Source organism: Alosa sapidissima, chromosome 7 (assembly GCF_018492685.1).
Source record: "Alosa sapidissima isolate fAloSap1 chromosome 7, fAloSap1.pri, whole genome shotgun sequence".
Lineage (NCBI taxonomy): Eukaryota > Metazoa > Chordata > Actinopteri > Clupeiformes > Clupeidae > Alosa > Alosa sapidissima.
In genome coordinates this window covers 2,660,550-2,681,499 of record NC_055963.1, presented here as the reverse complement: position 1 = coordinate 2,681,499, position 20,950 = coordinate 2,660,550, and the positions used below count along the sequence as shown (strand labels likewise).

General features: G+C 41.2%; 1 protein-coding gene across 1 annotated transcript in view; it reads left to right on the top strand.

Moving 5' to 3' along the window:
* The window catches only part of rtel1 (regulator of telomere elongation helicase 1), an 89,909-nt gene extending 71,708 nt beyond the window's left edge, over nucleotides 1-18,201 (top strand). The window contains exons 29-32 of the mRNA XM_042097733.1: nucleotides 959-1,096; nucleotides 1,490-1,750; nucleotides 7,331-7,429; nucleotides 17,976-18,201. Of these exons, the coding sequence (XP_041953667.1) occupies nucleotides 959-1,096; nucleotides 1,490-1,750; nucleotides 7,331-7,429; nucleotides 17,976-18,037 (560 nt within the window). The 3' untranslated portion in view covers nucleotides 18,038-18,201. The remainder of the gene's footprint in view (nucleotides 1-958; nucleotides 1,097-1,489; nucleotides 1,751-7,330; nucleotides 7,430-17,975) is intronic.
* The last annotated feature ends 2,749 nt before the right edge of the window (nucleotides 18,202-20,950 follow it).

Below are 20,950 nucleotides of genomic sequence, written 5' to 3'. Positions count from 1 at the left end.
CTGTTTATTGTCAGTTGTCAGCGAAGTAGGAAGTAACGTCAGGAATCCCTGATCCATGTGATTGGTTAGGCTGGACCAATGACTCCAAAGTTAGCACAAAGGCGTCCAGCCTGTTACAACGCGAGTGTTGGAAAGGGTTTCCAATCGTGAGTAGGGTTGGGTATCGTTTGGGTTTTATCCGATACCGGTGCCTAATCAATACTTTTAAAATGGTGCCAAATCGCTGCCTGAACCGGTATTTTGTTGGTCTAAAGCATGAATTGCTTTTTTTTATTGATAAGACAAATTTGAACATGAAATTGAACTGTTTTCCAATCGTGAGTGACCAGACTCTGTTCACTTTGTGAATAACCAGACTCTGTTCACTTTGTAAATAACCAGACTCTGTTCACTTTGTGGCTAACTTCCTTCTCATTCTACCACTACCTCATCCAAGTACACTGTGACTAAGACACTTCTCCACTATCTCATCCAAGTACACTGTGACTAGGACGCACACTTCTCCACTACCTCATCCAAGTACACTGTGACTAGGACGCACACTTCTCCACTACCTAGTACACTGTGACTAGGACGCACACTTCTCCACTACCTCATCCAAGTACACTGTGACTAGGACGCACACTTCTCCACTACCTAGTACACTGTGACTAGGACGCACACTTCTCCACTCTCCTCTTGATTATGGGAGTGTTTCTCATCACCTATTGTTACCTAAGGTCTCATTTGCAATGTAGCTTGAATGTTATTCCTCATTTCAGTCACTTTGGATAAGAATGTCAGCTGAGTGTGAGGTTTTGGTTGACTCTATTTAACCTTTTAAATAATCTCTTACTGACTGTGCTGTTGTAATTGTAAAGAGAATTACCTGGTGTGAATGGTTTTGAAAAATCTATTTGAATCAATTCAATAATGCATGCGTGTGCATGCGTGTGTGCGTGCGTGCGTCTGTGGGCAGGGCTGTACCAGGCAGTGCGTCCCCACCATAAGAAGCGTTTCCATGAGCAGTGTGTGTTGCTGACGGGGGAGGGGTGTGGATACAAGACTGAGCATTCGTTAAGCCGAGAACAGAGACGGGCACTAACCACTCACACAGGTAACGCACGCACACACACACCCACACCCACCCACCTTTGTACACACACACATTTGATTTCTTTATTTGAATCCGCCAGTCAAATTTCTTACAGAACGGATTCAAATATTCTCAGAGATGACACAGCTTTGACATTCAAGGGTACATAAAGCACACACACCACACAGTAAGGCTGCCTATCACAGCTGATATGGAGCAGAATTTTGCCAGCTGTTTAGACTTTCCACACACACACACACACACACACACACACCCTACTTACACACACACACCTTTGTACACACACAAGAGACACTTACATAGATGGATTTATGAGTGATGAATAGTGTGTGTGTGTGTGTGTGTGTGTGTGTGTGTGTGTGTGTGTGTGTGTGTGTGTGTGTGTGTGTGTAGAGAGTGAAGCCTCCTCAGGTCTCGTGGAGGTTGCAGTTGGCGTCCCATCCTCGGAGAAAGTTTCTGGTGCAGACCAGTCCAAAGAGCTCTCAGAGCCGACAGTGCTGATGGCGGACATGCAGAAAGCTTTGGGTGCGGACAAGTCCAAACAGCTGTTCTCCTGCTTGAGCGCCTACCGCAAGAACCACCACTACGACCAGATGCTGTCCACTGTAGTCAGCCTGCTCACCGAGAGGGACGAACACCTGCAGCTCCTAAAGCGTAAGTTGTGTGTGTGTGTGTGTGTGCACCTTGCACGCACGTGTGTGTGTGTGTGTTTGTGCGTGTGAATGAGGTTGATGATATACGTCATAAATACTTCATATCAATTATCCATTGCCATTATTTTATCAGTATGTTTTTGACACATCGATATATTAAAATTAGAAACATGTCATTCATTCAGTTGGTCTACCTTCATTGTACTGTGGAACAATAGCTTTCTAGTATATTAAAGGATAATTCCGGTATTTAGCACTTTGAGTCCCTTTTCTGGTTTGTTTTGGATGAACTAGAGTGGTGGACACCGACATTTTGACGAGTGGTCCTGTCTCGACTTTTCTGACTCGTTTTGAATCGCCTTTACTGCTTCAGAGTGGCTGCCTATGGGCATGCACAAACATGTCCTTAAAACAACCCTTAATGTTCATTTTCAAAACTGTGCAACTCATTGAGTGGTTAGTGGTGTTACCGCCACCTCAAACACTGCTGCAGAGACCAGTCGCTGGGGCTAAAATAAAACAAGCATTATTATTATATTATACTAAAATAATAAGCAACATTACCGCCACCTCAAACACTGCTGTAGAATCGAGTCGACCTCAAACACTGCTGTAGAGACAAGTCGCTAAAATACACAACATTACCGCCACCTCAAACACTGCTGCAGAGACGAGTCGCTAAAATACACAACATTACCGTCACCTCAAACACTGCTGCAGAGACGAGTCGATGGGATGGGGCTAAAATAAGCAACATTACCGTCACCTCAAACACTGCTGTAGAGACGAGTCGCTAAAATACACAACATTACAGTCACCTCAAACACTGCTGCAGAGACGAGTCGCTAAAATACACAACATTACAGTCACCTCAAACACTGCTGCAGAGACGAGTCGATGGGATGGGGCTAAAATAAGCAACATTACCGTCACCTCAAACACTGCTGCAGAGACGAGTCGATGGGATGGGGCTAAAATAAGCAACATTACCGTCACCTCAAACACTGCTGCAGAGACGAGTCGATGGGATGGGGCTAAAATAAGCAACATTACCGTCACCTCAAACACTGCTGCAGAGACGAGTCGATGGGATGGGGCTAAAATAAGCAACATTACCGTCACCTCAAACACTGCTGTAGAGACGAGTCGCTAAAATACACAACATTACCGTCACCTCAAACACTGCTGCAGAGACGAGTCGATGCGGCTAACATAAGCAACATGACAGATTATGGTGGGCTAACATACTAATACATACATGGGCAACATACGGCCCGTGGGCTTTCCCTAACCGGCCCGCGTAAGGTCCGCGAAAGAACAATAGTCAAGAGCCTAGCATAGAGATAATGCTCGCAAATCAATATTGTTGCTTTTATTTTGAAAGCGACTGCTATTTGTACGCCCATACATTTGTGCGTGGATGCATACGATGTAAATAAACACCCTCACTGATGTGCTGGTGAATAGAATTTATGCTTCTGCGTCGACACAATGCAGTTGCCTTTAAGTCGGCGTAAACCTTTCAAAGTTTTGTGTCTCTTATGTCTGCGTCGCTCACCACCGCAAAGGTTGTCGGAACGAACTCCTGCTGTTTGTTGGAGATACGAAGTGTTAATTTCAAAACGTTACTGGCAGATAGACAGTTTACATTCGGATAACCCCGTAACTGTAACCAAAATATGTCTGAGTTTATTTGCAAAGCTTATGTTAGCGAACTAGTATGATGCTACTACCCACAGGTTGCTTGAAGCAGCCGGCTCAACACACAGGGCGAGTTGACCAATCACAGTTTTGTGCATAAAGTTAAAGCAAAAACATAGCCTACATTTTTAAAATAGTTTTCTTTGTGCATGTTGATTAACTAATGACAGCCTACTATTGTCTGCTTCACATTTTCATAGTCTAATTCTGCATAGAGTTAATTTAATGATGGTAATGATTGAACGAGTGTTGATGAAATGGTGGCACAGGCCTATGGTTGTACTGACTCCTTCACATTTTCATGGCCTAGCCTAATTATATAGATATTGTAGTACTTTTTTATATCAGCCTTTGAAAACTGAAAAAAAAATGTCAATGGCAAAAAATAATTTTCGAGAATGAGGATTAAATACTGGACATAGATTAAATAGCCTATTGCTGTTTTTCCTTGGTCTCCCTCACATTTTCATCCGTTCTTACGAGTAGTAAACAAAACCATATTATTTACTTAATGTTATACAAGAACAGAATAGAATTGGACAGAATTGAGTTCAGACTTGAGTTCGGTATTTTGGGTCCGGCCCTCCTCAACAGTCCCAGTTTGTCATGTGGCCCCTTGGGGAAATTAGTTGCCCACCCCTGTACTAATAGATAGATAGATAGATAGATAGATAGATAGATACTTTATTGATCCCCAAGGGGAAATTCAAGTACTGTAAGCAACATGGCAGATTATGGTGGGCTAACATAACGCTATTATGTGAGCTTGCATAATTGCTATTAAACAATTACTTAAACATTAATGCAGATCAATGAAGGTAGATCCCGAGGCACTCTGCTGATAAAAAGTCCTTTATTGAGCTGACACTGACGTGCCAACACGTTTCGACTCAGAGTCTTTATCAAGGTGGTAACGACGGTACACAACAGGACATGAATGGACAGACCAAAAACGGGGAAGGGGAGTGTTAAAGGAACACACAAAAAACCAATTCCAAAATATCACAACCAAGTGATACAAAAATAAAGCCAAAAATAAAGAATAAATTAAATTGAAAAGCGACTTTTCAACAACAAGGGAAGCAAAATGAAAAAGAACAAGTCAACACAGATTTTGATGACGACTGTTTGCATTTGTAAGACGGTCTTTCTTAATCACCATGTGATTTTTAAAATTGCCATCATGGCTCTTTCTCAGTTGTTGGTCAACTTGACCTACTTTTGAGCCACTTTGTTCGAGATGATCTCTTGGTCTCTCCATCATCCAGGCTTGTGCCACTGTTGTGAAGGATGGCTCACTTAATTCAAAACACTCGTTACAGAATATCGATACGGCGCCATCTACGGGTTTTTCCCTACAGCAAAAAAATGTCTTATAAGTCTTATATTCGGGCCAATATGGTAATTTTGTGTGTGTGTGTGGTAGACCCCAAATGTAAGACGACCCCACTTTTTCAGACATATTTTGAGAAAAAAATGTCTTATAAGTCTTATATTCGGGACAATACGGTAATTGTGTGTGTGTGTGAGCGGGCATGTAAGGACTCTATGTAGATGTAAACTATGTATTTGCACTTGGAGCTTGTTCTCATAGTTGTTTTTGCATAGTTGTAGATGACGCCAGTAATTACTAAATGTTGTGTGCGTGCATGAATGTACGCAAGTGCTATTTGCTAGAGTGTGTTTGCACAAACATAGGCATCCAATAAACTTGTTTTTTTGCCCTTTTTTAAGCTTGTTGCTTTTAAGTTTGTTTTTTATAGGCTTTCCTTTCCTATCTTAAAAGACACCTGGGACTTATGTGTAAGCATGACAGTGTGTGTGATTTGGGGTGTTTAGTTTAGTTGCGGTTTGTTAATGATTTTGTGAGCATAAGTTTCTGGAGTTTGGAGTGTGTGTGCATGTGTCCTTTATTTGTATTGATGTGTGTGAGAGTGTGAAAATGTTGCCGTGTGTTTCCGTTTTTCTGTTGGTTGAATCTTATTCCAACATGACTCTGCAGTAAGCTGTTCAGCATGACTTAGGCCAGTATTCAACATGACTGCAGTAAGCTGTTCAGCATGACTTAGGCCAGTATTCAAAAAGGCAAAAGATATTTTAAATAAATACTAAAGACCTGCCGTTGCCCCCATTGGTGGAAGAGAGGGCCCATCTGTGCCTGGTTACGAGTGTGTGTGTGTGTGTTATTATGAGCATTAAGACTTTTCCAGTCAAACATGGTCTAATACTCCATGCCCACAGGAATCTGTGTAAGAATTGAAGTTAGTCATTTTTGTGTCTAAGCAAATATATATTTAGGACAGTATGACAGACAGATACGTGTTTTTCCAAGGTAATTTTCCTTTTCCTGCTTGTTTTTTGTGGTTTGTATGGTTTGCGTTTCTATTCCTCCAACGTAGGTAGTAGATGACTACACACTAGGGTGTGTTCCTGAGGCCCTGACAGCCTTTTAAAATATTTATAGTAGCTTGTTTATGGGCTGTTTACAGATGTCATGTAAACGCCTGAATGGAAATGTGTGGGATTTCTTTTGTTTCTCACAAGCATAGATACCAGAGTGTACTATAAAATACCTTAATGGGGCAATGCTTTGTTTTCCATTCCCTGACAATGCGTTAATGGCAGGGCAGAACAAAACAATGGTAGGCAAGCCGAGGCAGTTTTAGTATAAGTATAAGTATATAAGTATATATACTCTCTTGATCCCGCGAGGGAAATTTGGTCTCTGCATTTATCCCAATCCGTGAATTAGTGAAACACACACAGCACACAGTGAGGTGAAGCACACACTAATCCCGGCGCAGTGAGCTGCCTGCATCAACAGCAGCGCTCGGGGAGCAGTGAGGGGTTAGGAGCCTTGCTCAAGGGCACTTCAGCCGTGCCTACTGGTCAGGGTTCAAACCGGCATCCCTCCAGTTACAGGTCCGAAGCGCTAACCAGTAGGCCACGGCTGCCCCCTTTTTTATTAGTTTTATTCGTATAGTGCATGTCATACACAAGGCACCGCGGTGTGCTTTACATCAGCTGCATTAAATGCATGAATGAGTAATGACAGTTGTTCTTGTCAATGCAGTTATGACCCACCCAGCCATGCCATGGTGTCTAACCACGGCCTTGGCTGTCTGACCGTAGTAACTGCCTGGGTTCTTGGGCCTGAGCGAGCTCGTTTCTCGAACTAACTGTGTTTGGAGCGAAAAACGGCCTTAACAGCTGGTGTTAGAGCCGGCAAAGAGATAAACATTTACAGCATGAAGCACATTCTAAACAATGCTGTACGGTCGTCATGACGATTTAAAAAATGAAACATTTATCCGTCTTGCTTTAAAAAGTGCAGAAACAGGGAAAAAAAATCAAGTTTGCAAAAAGAATGAAAACTTGAATCTCAATATGATATCTCTTGTTAACACTAAAGCAGAAGGAACATGGCAGGATTCAGTAAAAAAAAAATGTTTCCACAGTTGTATAGACAGAAGGGCGTATCCTGGTAGATCATTAATCCACCGTGAGGTAAACCCTGGATTGTGTGACTCGTGTGTTTTTGATCAAGTCTATTCCAGACATGGCAAGTCAGGAAATTGTATTATATTTGGGGGAGTTATAGAATATCAGGGAATTTTGTTGTAACAGTTTAAAATGTATTTGCCAAATACAAATATATTTCCGTACAAATATAAAAATACAAATATATTTCCATACAGAATTGGTGTATATCTAGTATCTACATATTAGCTTCACTGCTAGCTCGAGTGGGTGTGGTTAGCCCAACTTTCGTCATTAGCCATGGAGATTCATTTGACTAGAGTGCGGAAACCCTGGTCTTATGTGTGTGTGTGTGTGTGTGTGTGTGTGTGTGCGTGTGTGTGCGTGTGTGTGTTTACAGGGCTTGAGGTGTTCATCCCCGCCTGTGACCGATCTCGCTTCAGGGAAATGACAGCATCCTTGACAGGTGGTAGCCAAAGCCACGAAACCCAGCCATCAGGTGCGTTCACACTCTCTGTCTCAAACACACATACAGATACAGTGATGGCCAAAAGTATTGGCCCCCATGCTAAAGTTGACTGAAAAGAGGAATATAAAATCATCTTTTGGAAATTGATCTTAATGCCTTAAGTGAAAAATGAGGAAATATCTAACCTTTAAGGACACCAATTTCCTATTAGCTGGTTTGATGCTCATTGAGCTCAATGCAAATCAAACCAGCTAATAGGCTAACTGAAATAACACCCATGTCAATCTCTAGGTATGGTGAAGGGTATGTGATGATGTGGGGCTATTTTAATTCCAAAGGCCAAGGTAACTTTATCAGGATGCACAGTATTCTGGATCCATGAAATAACTGGCCTTTAAAAATAAAAATCTGCCTGTCTCTATGGGAATTTAACATAGGGGTGCCAATACTTATGACCCCTGTATTTTAAGGAAGAACATTTATTTATTTATGATACATTATTCATTCACTAAGAAAATTGGTGTCCTTAAAGGTTAGATATTTCCTCATTTTTCACTTAAGGAATTAAGATCAATTTCCAAAAGATGATTTTATATTCCTCTTTTCAGTCAACTTTAGCATGGGGGCCAATACTTTTGGCCATCACTGTAGACATATACACACAGGTTATCTTGCGATTTTAATATAAATGAAAAGTGATTGGTGGATTCGTCCTGTGATTTAGATATCTCCAAAATGTAAGGGCTTTTCCTGGTTTATGCCTGAAACTCTGGCATAAAAATCAGAAAATCCTGCCAAGCAAACCACACTGTAACCATGACGCATGAATGTAACCAAAGAGGGGGGCGCTGTGGCGCAGCAGGCTACAGCGTCCGTACCATACACAGGTCCAAGTGCCCACGGGGACCCAGGTTCGAATCCGACCTGTGGTCATATCCTGATCCCACCCCATTTCTCTCTCCCATTCACTTCCTGTCTGTCTTTACTGTCCTATCATAATAAAGGCAAAAAGCCCAAAAAATATACTTTTAAAAAAAAATGAATGTAACCAACGAGCAAATGCTATGGGAACTATAAATTCCTCTGTAGTTTTTTTTTCTATTAATGGACTGTGCCAAGAATCCATGCCCACTGCCAGATCTGTGTGTCTGTGATCTGTTAAATCAGCTTGTGGCATTCTTCAAAGCAGACGTGTTATTGCTAGCCACATGTTAAGTAAACGGCTGTTTTTCCCATGCAAAGGAAGCCTATGAACCATTTGATCAAACTGCAACCAAGTGAAGCAGGAGTCAAACAAACATAACCCACACAGTCTTAGTCATAGCACAGTAATGAGCATGTGGAATAGTGTGGATGTAGCCCACATCTCAATTGAGAACTGGATCCTTATTCCCACCAAGTTATTCATTTGCTGAACCCCACGCATCAGCCCGGAAATTGCACAGGAGATCTGTTTCAAACTTGAAAACACAAGTCAAGTCACCAGTCAAGAATTGTAAAGGCAAAACAGTTTTGCCAAGTCTCCGAGGTAAATCTGGCCACTTTATCTGTCAAGAAACTGGGCCAACATTCCTCCACGATGATGCATAGGATTCATGGGGCATTATCCTAAATGCCCGGCCCAGAGGAGACATGAGATGCGAAGAGCATTTGGAAAGAGCAGCAAGCTCCAGGGGCAGAGCCATGGGTGTGATATGGAGTAGACTTGTTTGGCAAGAGCTACAGAAACTTCTAAATAGGCAAATGTAGGAGTAGTTAGACCTGTCTGTTGTAATGTGAGGGGCATGAACAGCCCTGTGAAAAGGGAAAAGGTTTTTGCACACTTGAAATCGCCTAAAGCATTTCTGCTTCCTTCCTTCAGGAAACGCATATAAAAAAAGGGCAGCAAAGGTTCTGAGACTACAATTGGCATCACAGATCAAAGTGAGTTGCAAAAAATTGCTTAAATGTGACCCTGCAAGGCGAAACCAGCCGCTTTCGTAAAATTTACAAAATGAATTTATTGTGCTCACATGAATGGCCATTAATTAAGCTTTCCAACGATATGTATATTGCAAAAAGTATTGCTAAGATAACCGCATCCAAAGTTGGCATGGTTCTCCTGTCATGATACGCCAGAAGAGGAGAAAATCACCTTTTTAAGTAAATTGTCACGTGCGATAGTGTGAGGACACAGCTATTATTAACCTTGCGGTAGCATGACTTTGAAGCGGATGGCTGACTATGTCCAGTTTCATCAACCGAGTGAGTATGTTTTTCTGCTCCCTAGTTTATACCTGGGACGGTCATAAGGTGTCACTATAGAATGTAATTAATGTATTTCGGGGGAAGTAAGGGGAGATGAAGTTCTGTGTACACAGCTTGTGTATAGCCTACTTTTAAAATGCGCTACGTCAATGGAAAACTTCTCCTGGTCCGTAAAATGACGCCAGGATATTTCTAAAAGTTCGTTCTTTTGACATTCATATTCGGTTACATCTGCCAAGAACGATAGAGCTGACACATTGAGTAACGAGTAATGGGTAATAAGTACATTTTAGCTCTACTGTAAAACCTTATAGCGGCATGGACAAAGCGAATGACTGCAATCTTCAGCTAAATAAAGTCAGGGTTTAACAGTCAAAACGTATGTTTATCCACGAAATTTGTTGACAATATGAAAGTGTAGACTCTATACCGGTACTGTCGAATTATGCGAAAACGTGAAATTCGACATTTTAACTCGTACGTTTGTTTATCGTGAATTTTCTCAAAATAGCACTGTGCACAACATGACTGGTTTCGCCTTGCAGGGTCACAAATTAAGTAGACAGACTGTCACACTGGTGTCAGGACAACCTCCTCCTCAGTGTTACCAAGACCAATGTTTATAGATTTCGGACGTGATCAGCAGAAGATTTACCAACCACTCAAAATCAGTGGATCTCAGGTGGAAAGGGTAGAGAGTTTCAAATCTCTTGGTGTCCACATTAATCAAGACCAAACACAGTGATTCACTGGTAAGAAAGACATATCAGCATCTTTTCCACCTCAGACGCCTCAAGTACTTTAGGTTACCTCAGCGTTTACTTAAGAACTTTTACAGAACCACCATTGAAAGTATTATGACTGGAAATAGCCTGGTATGGCAACAGCACTCGGCAAGATGGTAAAGCCCTGAAGAGATCAGTAGTAATGAGATCAGCTGAACGTACTACGGGGTGTGTGCATTGCCCAACCTTCACCACTAGGTGTGCACTACCCAACCTTCAGGAAGTTTACATCAGGAGATGTCAAGTCCAGAGTAAAGAAAACCATCAGAGATCCCAGTCACCCCAACAACTGTCTCTTCTCTACAATCTGGGAAATGTTACCACAGCCTGAAAGCCAAACTGTCTCTTCCCTGTCTTACAAACTAGGAAATGTTACCACAGCCTGAAAGCCAAACTGGGAAATGTTACCACAGCCTGAAAGCCAAACTGTGAAAAGTGACCACAGCCTGAAAGCCAAACTGTGAAAAGTGACCACAGCCTGAAAGCCTAACTGGGAAATGCAGAAAAGTGTTTATCCCCAGGCTCTCCAGATTATGACTGAGGACTGTAGCGGGAGCGCAAGCTGCTGGAAACATCTCATGCACTTTAGACATTTCTTTCGGTCTTCTCTTCTTTTCTACAACAGAAAAAGTTAAGTCTCATAAACCCACATTTAGCAGCAAAAAGGGCAAAGACAACATATATAATGTTGAAAATTAACATTTTGACTATTTCATGGAAAATATATGTTAATTTTAAGTATATGTTAAATAAATATGCCTGCCCTGCCCTAATAAAGAAATATTTGGTTAACTGCGAGTGAATCCCATGTGCAGCCGTAGAAGAAATGTATATGCCCTGGCTGTCAGTAGACGGAGGAGGAGCGCAGTCTACGAACACCCGATGCTGCAGCTCAGCGATGCTTAATGACTCAAAAATGACATTTTTAGAATCAGAGAATGAAGAACACGTCAGGTTCATTAAAAAGTATTTTCTATGTGTCACGAAAGGCTTCAAATTTCAATAGCCACAGAATGGACTTCATATATGTTTTAGGAATCATTAGCCTACATGCTTTAGGCTACTTCAGGACATGGCCGCCGTTACCAGTATTGCCATGGCAATACTACTTTTCAAAGTAGGCTAGTATTGCCTGGCAATACTAGTTTTCATACATGAGGTTACACTAATAAACAACGTCACAAACTGCTGCTGCGCGGCGCTTATCATCAAAGTGTTTTTCCCCATGCATTTATTCTAGGCTACTGTCAGTGACTGCCGCGAGAGAAGCGGGTTCTGTGTTGCGTTCATTTCAGTGACTGACGCGAGAGAAGCGGGGTCTGTGTTGCGTTGCATTGCGTTAATTTATTTTCATTGGGCATGCCCTGCCGTGCCGTCCACATCTCTTCAGCACAGCAGCAGCAATGGCAACTCTTCGTTGAACTTTTAAGTGGTGTTCAATGGTGTTGCTAAGTAGGCCGAGTTAGGCCTATAAGCCTAAATCAACATTGAATTAGTTATTTAATGATATTAAAAAGAATCAGAATTATTTGTGGTTGAGCTGGAAATTTCAACTTGGTGATCAAAAAGTTTTGGATTTCATGTTGACCGCGACTTCAGAGCATTGTTACTTTGTGTCAGTGTAAAGTTAGATAGCCTAGTCTAACTAAATATTTGTCTTACAAATCTAAATCACAGGCTCACATTAATCTAATGGGCTTTGAGACATCTGTTTTGTCTTGTGACAAAGTCTCCTGGTTCCGTTGTTTCCAGTTTCATAGAAATGAGGGTGTTACATTTGCAGTAGCCTTACTACAAAATCCAACCTAATAACATTAGGCCTACCAAGGCACAGTGTTGAAGTATGTTTTACTAATGATTCAAAATAATAAAAAAGAAAAGTCAGTTTGGGTTTTCGAAACATATATTTGAATGGTAGGCTATGGATACATTACTTGGGCTTAGGAAGCAAAAAAAAAAATTAAACCCTACAGCAAGTAGCCTGCCTTGGTAGGGACGTTTGAATCATGTAAATCTGACATCAAATCAACTGAAACACTTCAAAATGAACGTTCAAATAAATCCCAGAGTTTGGTTTCGTTAAGGTTGCATTATTTACCTAATTTACATCTGCATTGGATGACACTTTTCTTACTTCTGGAAGGGACCGAAATCCGTTCGGCCTACCCGCGCGCTCCCTTTTCCTCCTCTCTCAGGTTTAAGGATTGTAAGGCTGTTCGCATAGGCTACTTAATGGTGCTATTTCACACGCATTATAGCGACCCCCACTCACCGGGGCTAGGTGGAAGGTGTTACAGTAATAGCCGATTGGCGTAGCCTACAGTGGACTAGGGCTGTCAAAATTGCGCGATAATTGCACAAAAAAACGAATTTTCCTTCTAAAATAAACACATGTATTCGAATATATTGGAATATCTAGGCTATATTATTTGCGCATTATGTCAATGACACGCATCCCGTCATCTGTTTTTTAACTTTTTGGAAACTTTTGAATTAATTAAAAGAAGATAAATATTTTTCGTTAGTTTTGGAAGTTTATTTTTACGTAGCCTACAATGGCCAGTTCCGACAAAGCCGAAATGACTCCTTTTGAAAGAATGAGTGCAGGCGGCGCGTTATATGGTTACATTGCTTGACGGGGGGATTCCAAGCAGCTTTCAGCCGTAAGGCTACTTTGAAAACATTTCCTAATTCACCCGACACTAATATTCAAAATGTTGAAAACTGTTTTGGCATAGCCTATAAGCAGTTTAATTAAATGTAATGTTAGTTGTAAACAAACGGGCTACTTGGTGAGGCTTGGCCTCACAGATGGGCTCGTGCCTTAGATGGCAAGAAAAATCTTCACGATATAGGCCTATTAACTGACCGGACAGCTTAAAAGAAGTCAAGAGTACTCCTAACTCACAGACCTATTCACAAACCGGTTTTTGTGGCAATGTTTTGAAATCCTATGCGGCTACAGGAGCTTCCAATCGCGAGAAAACAATTTTGCATTGTAGGCATAACTAACATGCAATAACGCGGGAAAGAGGAAATTTGAAAGACAACGGTTTATCCCTCCTCTCAGTTTGAGCAGTGTCAATGGATAGTTCGCAGATCTTGCTGTGTGTATGGCTCATCAGGCTAGTTAAACCATACTGTAAAAAGTTTTGAAATTTGGCACATTGATTCGGCACACTCCTATGATTCATCACATACACCACATTTTGAACATTGAAATATATGGAATCATTGGATGAGGCTGAACTCAACACACCCATGACATCAATATCTGCCATGTTAGACCTTCCGCCATATTGGATTTCATCAAAAACACTTAAAAGTTTTCACAGGTCACAAAATGTTTCAGATTTTCAAAAAACTTGGCTCAGATTATCTTTAGACCAAGCCGCACAAAAGTTTTGTAGTTTTGTTCGTTTTGTAGATATTCGAAAGCGGTTGTCCGTCATAGCCAAATGAAATTGGCGGCAAAGCCCCCAAACAGGAAGTGAACTTATATCTCAGCAAGGTTTTGTCATATCAAGACCAAATTTAGTACTTGGGCTCAGGACCCAATTAGGAGGAGGCTCAAATTTGGTATAATCACAGAAAATAGGCTCATGTCTCAGCAACGCTTTCACTTATAGAAACCAAATGTGATCTATGGTCTTGGCGCTAGAGTCTATGGCGCTGGAGATACAGGAAGTTAGATCATATCTCAGCAACGCTTTCATGTATCGAAATTGAAATCAAACTTGGTATATGGACTCCATCCTGAGGACGCACAATAGATTTGGTGTACTTTAACCACTAGGGGCGCTATAATTAGCAAGACTTTCTCATATCGACACCAAACTCGGTATGTGGACTCGTGAACACATCCTAAGGACCCACAATACATTTGGTGACATTTAACCTCAAGGGGCATATGAGTAGCAACTCTTCCACCTATCAAAACCAAACTTGGTATGTGGACTTTGGCCCACAACCCGAGGATGCACAATATATTTGCACTTATTATTATGGAGAGTTCCATTATCAGCATCATAGTTGGCCCCACAAGACTTCCTTTTTAACATTCCATATGTTATCTTAATGTAGAGGAAGTAGATTGGGGCCCAAATAGAACTTTCAAGCATTGTTTTTGTTTTTATTGATGAAAGGGTCTATATGGTTGAAACTAAACCTGGTACATGGACTTGAGACCCCATCCTGAGGGCGCACAATACATTTGGAGTCTTTCGACCACTAGGGAAGCACTATAATCATAGGAAGTAGGCTCATATCTCTGCAATGCATTCAGATATAGAAACCAAACTTTGTACATGGACTCAAGACCCAATCCCAGTCCAATCCAGTCCAGTCAAGTCCAGTCTAGTCCAAAACAATCCAATCCAATCCATTCTATAATCACAGGAAGTAGGTTCATAACTCAGAAATGCTTTTTACGGATAGAAACCAAACTTTGTACATGGACTCAAGACCCAATCCCTATCCCAACTCCCGCTCAACTGCTTGGCCCCCTCATTGCTGCTTGCAGCTATATTTTTGAAACATGTTGCTGGTATCAAATTCAAAATGAACATGAGTTTTCCGAGAGGAGACAGACACGTATGGAGCACAGCTGAAGACGCACTGTCACGACATATAAGCAACTCCTCTGCAGGATAAATGTTTTTTATTCAGTCATTTGAGCAATATTAGGGTAAGTGTTGCTTTTTCCAGCCTATGTTTTCAATGGTAACCCATTGTCAGTCAATAGTGAAAGTAACTGCATATAACTGTCTGTCGTTGACTGACACCATGGTGAAGTTAGTTTCACTTTGCCAATGAGTTCAAATAATAGAGGAGTGCAAATGCGTGAAGGCTATGCTAGGTTTTAGTAAATCATGGTTTAGTGCAGGGGTCTCAAACTCAAATGAGCTGGGGGCCAATTCTGCCAACGTCATCTGATTGGAGGGCCGGCTATTTCTGAAAATGCAATGTTCTTTTTTTCAAATACCACACAAAACTGCAAACAGAAAGTGCAAGTGTTTTTATCTAGTTTTAGACACCTGTGCTAGCAACCTTAGCTTATAAATAAAATAATGATAAAATAAATATTAATTCAAATGATAAAATAAATGAAAAACATAAAAACAAGTATGTGTGTGTGTTTCACACCAAATAAAAATATTTCCTCTCATTACTTTTTTAAACCTGGCAAACTAGGCATCAGGGTTAAGAAAGCCATTGCCAACACCATTGGATTTTTATATCAAACTTTCAAAAGGCCATGGCTTGAAAGTGGTCAGAGATAAAGTCCTACTGTAAATGTAAAAATCTTTGAGTAAAACAAAAGTTTATGAAGGGGGTAAATTTACCCATCTAATTTGCCAATGGATGGCAAGCACCTCAAATTATGCACCTTTCAGTAAATACTGGATGAACATATTTAAGCAGGTTTACTTTCCTTTTTTCATATTACCCACATAACAAATTAACAGGAAAACACCTAAGATGTATACCAACACCTAAGATGTTGTGGTTTAGTAAAAGATTACTACAATATAGGCCTACAATAAAGTATTCTGGTCAAACAGTTCCTATCGCGGGTAATCTGCAGTACCCAGAAGTTCGCATCATATTGCGGGTGACTTTGTAGTTCTTTAGAGCCCTATTTCTACTAGCCCTGCTGTCTGTACCACATCCATTACGGACACTATCATCACGATTACCACTGCAACCTCAACCGCTATGTTGGGCAGAGGGTCGAAACAAGCATGGTATGCTTAGTGGACACCGTTGTATACACGCATCTCCATTCACAGACGCACCGTGACTATCACCGTCATAGACGATCGATCATAATCTCCAAAAGGATATTCTCCTTCAGAATTAGAATAGGTGAATAACATAGCTTACCTAAGACTTCATCACACGTGAACGTTTTTCAACATTTGGTGTAGGCCTATTTCTGCTTAATTTCTGCTTCAATTTCTGCAACACTATGGCCTGCATCGCTTCCGCGTCATTACATATGCACGTCTTTGTGTTTCTCACGTGTAATACAAGTATTTCCTGAAAACTTTGCGCAGCGATTTTGGGTTTGAATCAAGCTCTGGATGTCTTGCACATAGTGGAGCAGAGTAGGCCTACAAATTAGATTTGTCACCGTACCTGGATCTATCGTCTATTTTAATCAGTATCGTTGTTTGTCGCAATTAATAGCCTCAAGGGCCGGATTACATTATTATTTTGTCATACGTCGCGGGCCGGAATTAGGCAGGACGCGGGCCGGATTTGGCCCGCGGGCCGGGTGTTTGAGACCACTGGTTTAGTGGAATGACTATTCCATATGGTCTCGCAAGCAGCCTCCTTCAAATGCGTCGTTGAATGTCAAAATACCGATGCATTTATTTGACATCGCGCTTTGCGCCGTTAAAGGGAATGACAGATGTCATTCTCATTGGTTTAAATTATGTTATACGCCCCAAACACACCCATGACTGATTAAAAAACCTAGGAACACCTTGTTGCGCAATGTGCTTGACGTTTGATAACGAAAACCCTCCCAATGTGGACTGGACACATCCTACTAAATTTGAATAAGCTTTTGACGAGTGACTATGCGCTTTTGACTGTCATGATAGGGCCCATAATCAAATTTGTCATTTTCAACATTTGATATGTTGTCTGTGTCTTTTTTGAAACTAAATGTGAGTTTAAGAGATTTGCAGATTATTTTTATTCACATTCTACACAACGTCCCAACTTTTTTCTATTTTGGGGTTGTATTTATTTCCTAATTTATACATACATTGCACAGTCATGGAGTCAGTGGACAAAGCATTTCACTGCATATACTTTGTATAATTTTATCTGACAAATACGTTTAAAATTGATTTGAATTTGAATAGTTTCATAGTCATCCAAGACTAACTTGGCTGCTGGATGTCCTCTGGGTGTGTTGTTTGTTGTGTAGTGTTCGGTGTCACCGCACCGGTAATGTAACACTACTTATCTCGCTGATGTGGCTAGCCTATATCAGCATCCAGCCTATACCACGTCTACCAAGCAAGGGTATTGTTGGCAGTGGAAACACAAGCCAGGTCAGGGTGTACCGTACCAAACTGAACCATACCACTCAATGGAAACAAGCTATAACAGACGTCTAATGAGAGCATCACACTGTTCATCACAGTCATGATTTCAGTACATCACAGCTCATTAGATAGGGGGAAATGAAGAAGTCCAGTTTGTAAGGTCATGGTGCTATAACAAAACTGCATGCCTGAATGTTTGGATGATGAATCACCCCAATGTGTCAGTCATGTCATGTGTAATGATGTGGTTTCAATTATCTAAGTAGAACATACAACTTGTGGGTTGTGTCCGTAAATTCAACCCAGCGATGGAGGCAAACTCTGACTCATCAAATAGCAGGCTCTCCTTATTCAATGACGACCATGACAGTAACGGATACACTGCGTGTTTCCTATAAGTGACATAATAAGGCGCTCTGAGGAGTGAATAACAGCACTGACAGGGTAACGACTTCTGCTTTTTTGTTTTTGTTTCAGCCTCCAGTGACAAGGGGAAATCCCAACCCAAGATCTCGGCCTTCTTTACAGGTCATAGTTAGCAACTCACTAATTGACTGAATCCAGTGTTGGATTTTCTTGCAGAATGTAACTTGTCCTGTGAGTGTTTCGTGTCTTGTGACACATACAGTATGTTACAATAGAAGCATCATGCAAATGTTTTTTATATCATTATCAGAAATGAAATTAAAGTATTTAATTTGGAGTTGTGCAATTATCATTCATTCAGATGACTGGGTTATATGTGTGTGTGTGTTTGTGTGTGTGTGTGTGTGTGTTGTATTTGTGTGTGCAAGTGTTTTTTAGTTGTAGTATTTGATATTATTGATTATGAGGTCACTGCCCTTGGAGACTTTCGGGAACATCGTATTGACATATCTATTTCCAGTATGTCTTTTATGTCAGTCTTATCTCTTTCCGTTCAAACTCATGAATCACTTCCCTTTTTGCCTCTCTCTGTAGGGGCTTACATTTCAGACTGTCCATCAGCATAAAATAATTTAGATACATGTATGCTTCATTTCAATACCATTGAATCAGCTACAATATGATGCGTGTTTCCAGCTACCCCTAAAACCTTCCCCAGAATCCCAGACCAAGGAGTCCCGGGGAGTTCCAGGCCTGGTTGCCTAGAATTGTTATTTCTGAGTGGTGGCAGTATATAGACAGTTTAACATCAGGAGAGGCCTCTTCCAGGAAATGCACACAGAGCAGCTTTGTGTGTAGTTCCTGAAAGAAAAGTAATGGAGTTCTAGTCTAAAGAATCCCCTACACCTACTGCATGCACCAAAAAAAAAACCACTACAACTTTCCAGCTGGCACTGATCAATTTTGATAATGTAGTTGGCTCTGGACTTTGAGAGCTAGTATGAAAAACAGGTGAGTGTACATGAAAATTGTTGGGCTGTGTTGTCTTTATTAAATTGCTGGGAATTATTTAATAAATCTTCTTTACTTTCTCTAAACCTTTATTTTCCCAGGAAGTCTCACTGAACATGTCTATTTTGGAATGAAAACTTCATTGCGGTCCTGGCATCATAAATCAAATAGCTGCCGGGGTTATGAGGTGGTTTTATTAGTAGTGCATACTACAACAAAAGCCAGTCATTTATGATCACAAAATGTCAAGGAAGCTTTAGGTGTGTTCTATTTTAAGTGCAAGTTAGTATTGCCATCTAGCTGATGAGGACCATCAGATGCATCATATATCAAGTGCACTTATTCTTATAAGATGCAAGACATGGGATTCAGCTGTCGCATTCCTTGTGTCAAGCCACTCTTGAACAAGAGACAGGGTCAGAAGCGTCTCGCCTGGGTCTGGACAAAAAGGACTGAGGGGTATTCCAGAAAGGCGGTTTAACAAACACCGAGATAAAAGTTAACCTTTGGGTTGTCTGAACCTGTGGCGACTAAACCCGAGCTGTCGGTGCCAAAACACCGGTTACCAGTTAGTTTAATTAACCCTGTGTTAGATAACCTTGAGTTGTGCGCGTTCACGGCGAACTTATAAAGGCATCATCTATTGAGAGTCAAAATCATGAGTGAAACGAAGAGCACCGTATTTTTCAGAGGCGGAGTAGTCGAGGCTTACGAGGAGGAGAGAACTGTAATAACAAAAAAAGAGCAATACTTAAGCGTCTGCGTCCGAGACCTTGCTTGGCAGAGAATAGCCTAACTGACCACTGAAATGCGTAGGCCTACATTTAGGATAGCCTATTTAATGTCAAAAGTACAATTAAATAATTCAGTGGACATCACGTAGGATATTGTATTGACTGCCTTAACTAATGCTTTCTTAAACTAGCCTACCTTGTCACAGATTGAGTGGGCCATAGAATTCTTTGAGAATCCCAAATGGGGCAGCCGTGGCCTACTGGTTAGCGCCTTGGACTTGTAACCAGAGGGTTGCCGGTTCGAACCCCGACCAGTAGGCACGGCTGAAGTGTCCTTGAGTAAGGCACCTAACCCCTCACAGCTCCCCGAGCGCCGCTGTTGTTGCAGGCAGCTCACTGCGCCGGGATTAGTGTGTACTTAACCTCACTGTGTGTGTTTCACTAATTCACGGATTGGGATAAATGCAGAGACCAAATATCCCTCACGGGATCAAAAGAGTATATATACTTATACTTATACTTATAATTTTCTATTTTAACGCGGGTTCTGCAGCTGTTGGCCAAGTTAAAAGCTGTTGCGCCTCCATCATCGGAAGGGTGAAGAATGTCGGAAGGCATGGGTAGCCTATTGGACACATTTCGGTGCACATTTGGAAAATTGAATAGGCTAAGTGATACTGACCTGCCAGTTGGTGAAATTACACTCTACTGATCCTCGTGGGTTTGTGTCCAGGAAAACGAATGAAGTTGCGCAGGAACTGCTTTAGCGCAAGGCAAACTTTACGCACCGACCGACAGCTTGCCGATATGCTCTGCGTCTCCAAAACTAACGTTACAAAAACTCCCAGTCGGAGAGCGATCATGCACACAATTCCAAGTATTTGGAGAGAGGCAAAAAGTTTAGCCTATTGAAAAACTATTTTATCCCAAATGCCATCGGCATTCTTAACCAAATAGTGACAACACGCATACCTGGCTGAGCTGTTATGTAGTCTATATTTAAACTTATTTATTCATTTTCTATATGTTTTCCCTTTTTTGTAGCCTAGCAAATGTAGGATTCAGCGGAAAAACTATAGCGCTCTTGAAAAACTCGTTTGGAAAATAAATGATGGGCTGTCATGTGATGTCGTGGTCTTATTGCCCTCTCACGGCTAATTCCACGGATAAACATTACATGATTTTGTGCTTCTTTGTCAATCGGACCTTCTTCAAAATGAAACGTCATTGTGTGACAAGTGTGAAAATAGCGGCCTGGTTGAACATGCACTGAAATAATTGAACATAACCTGGTAGGGGGTAGGTTTTGTTCAGGTTAAGTTCAGAGCCTATGTTACCATA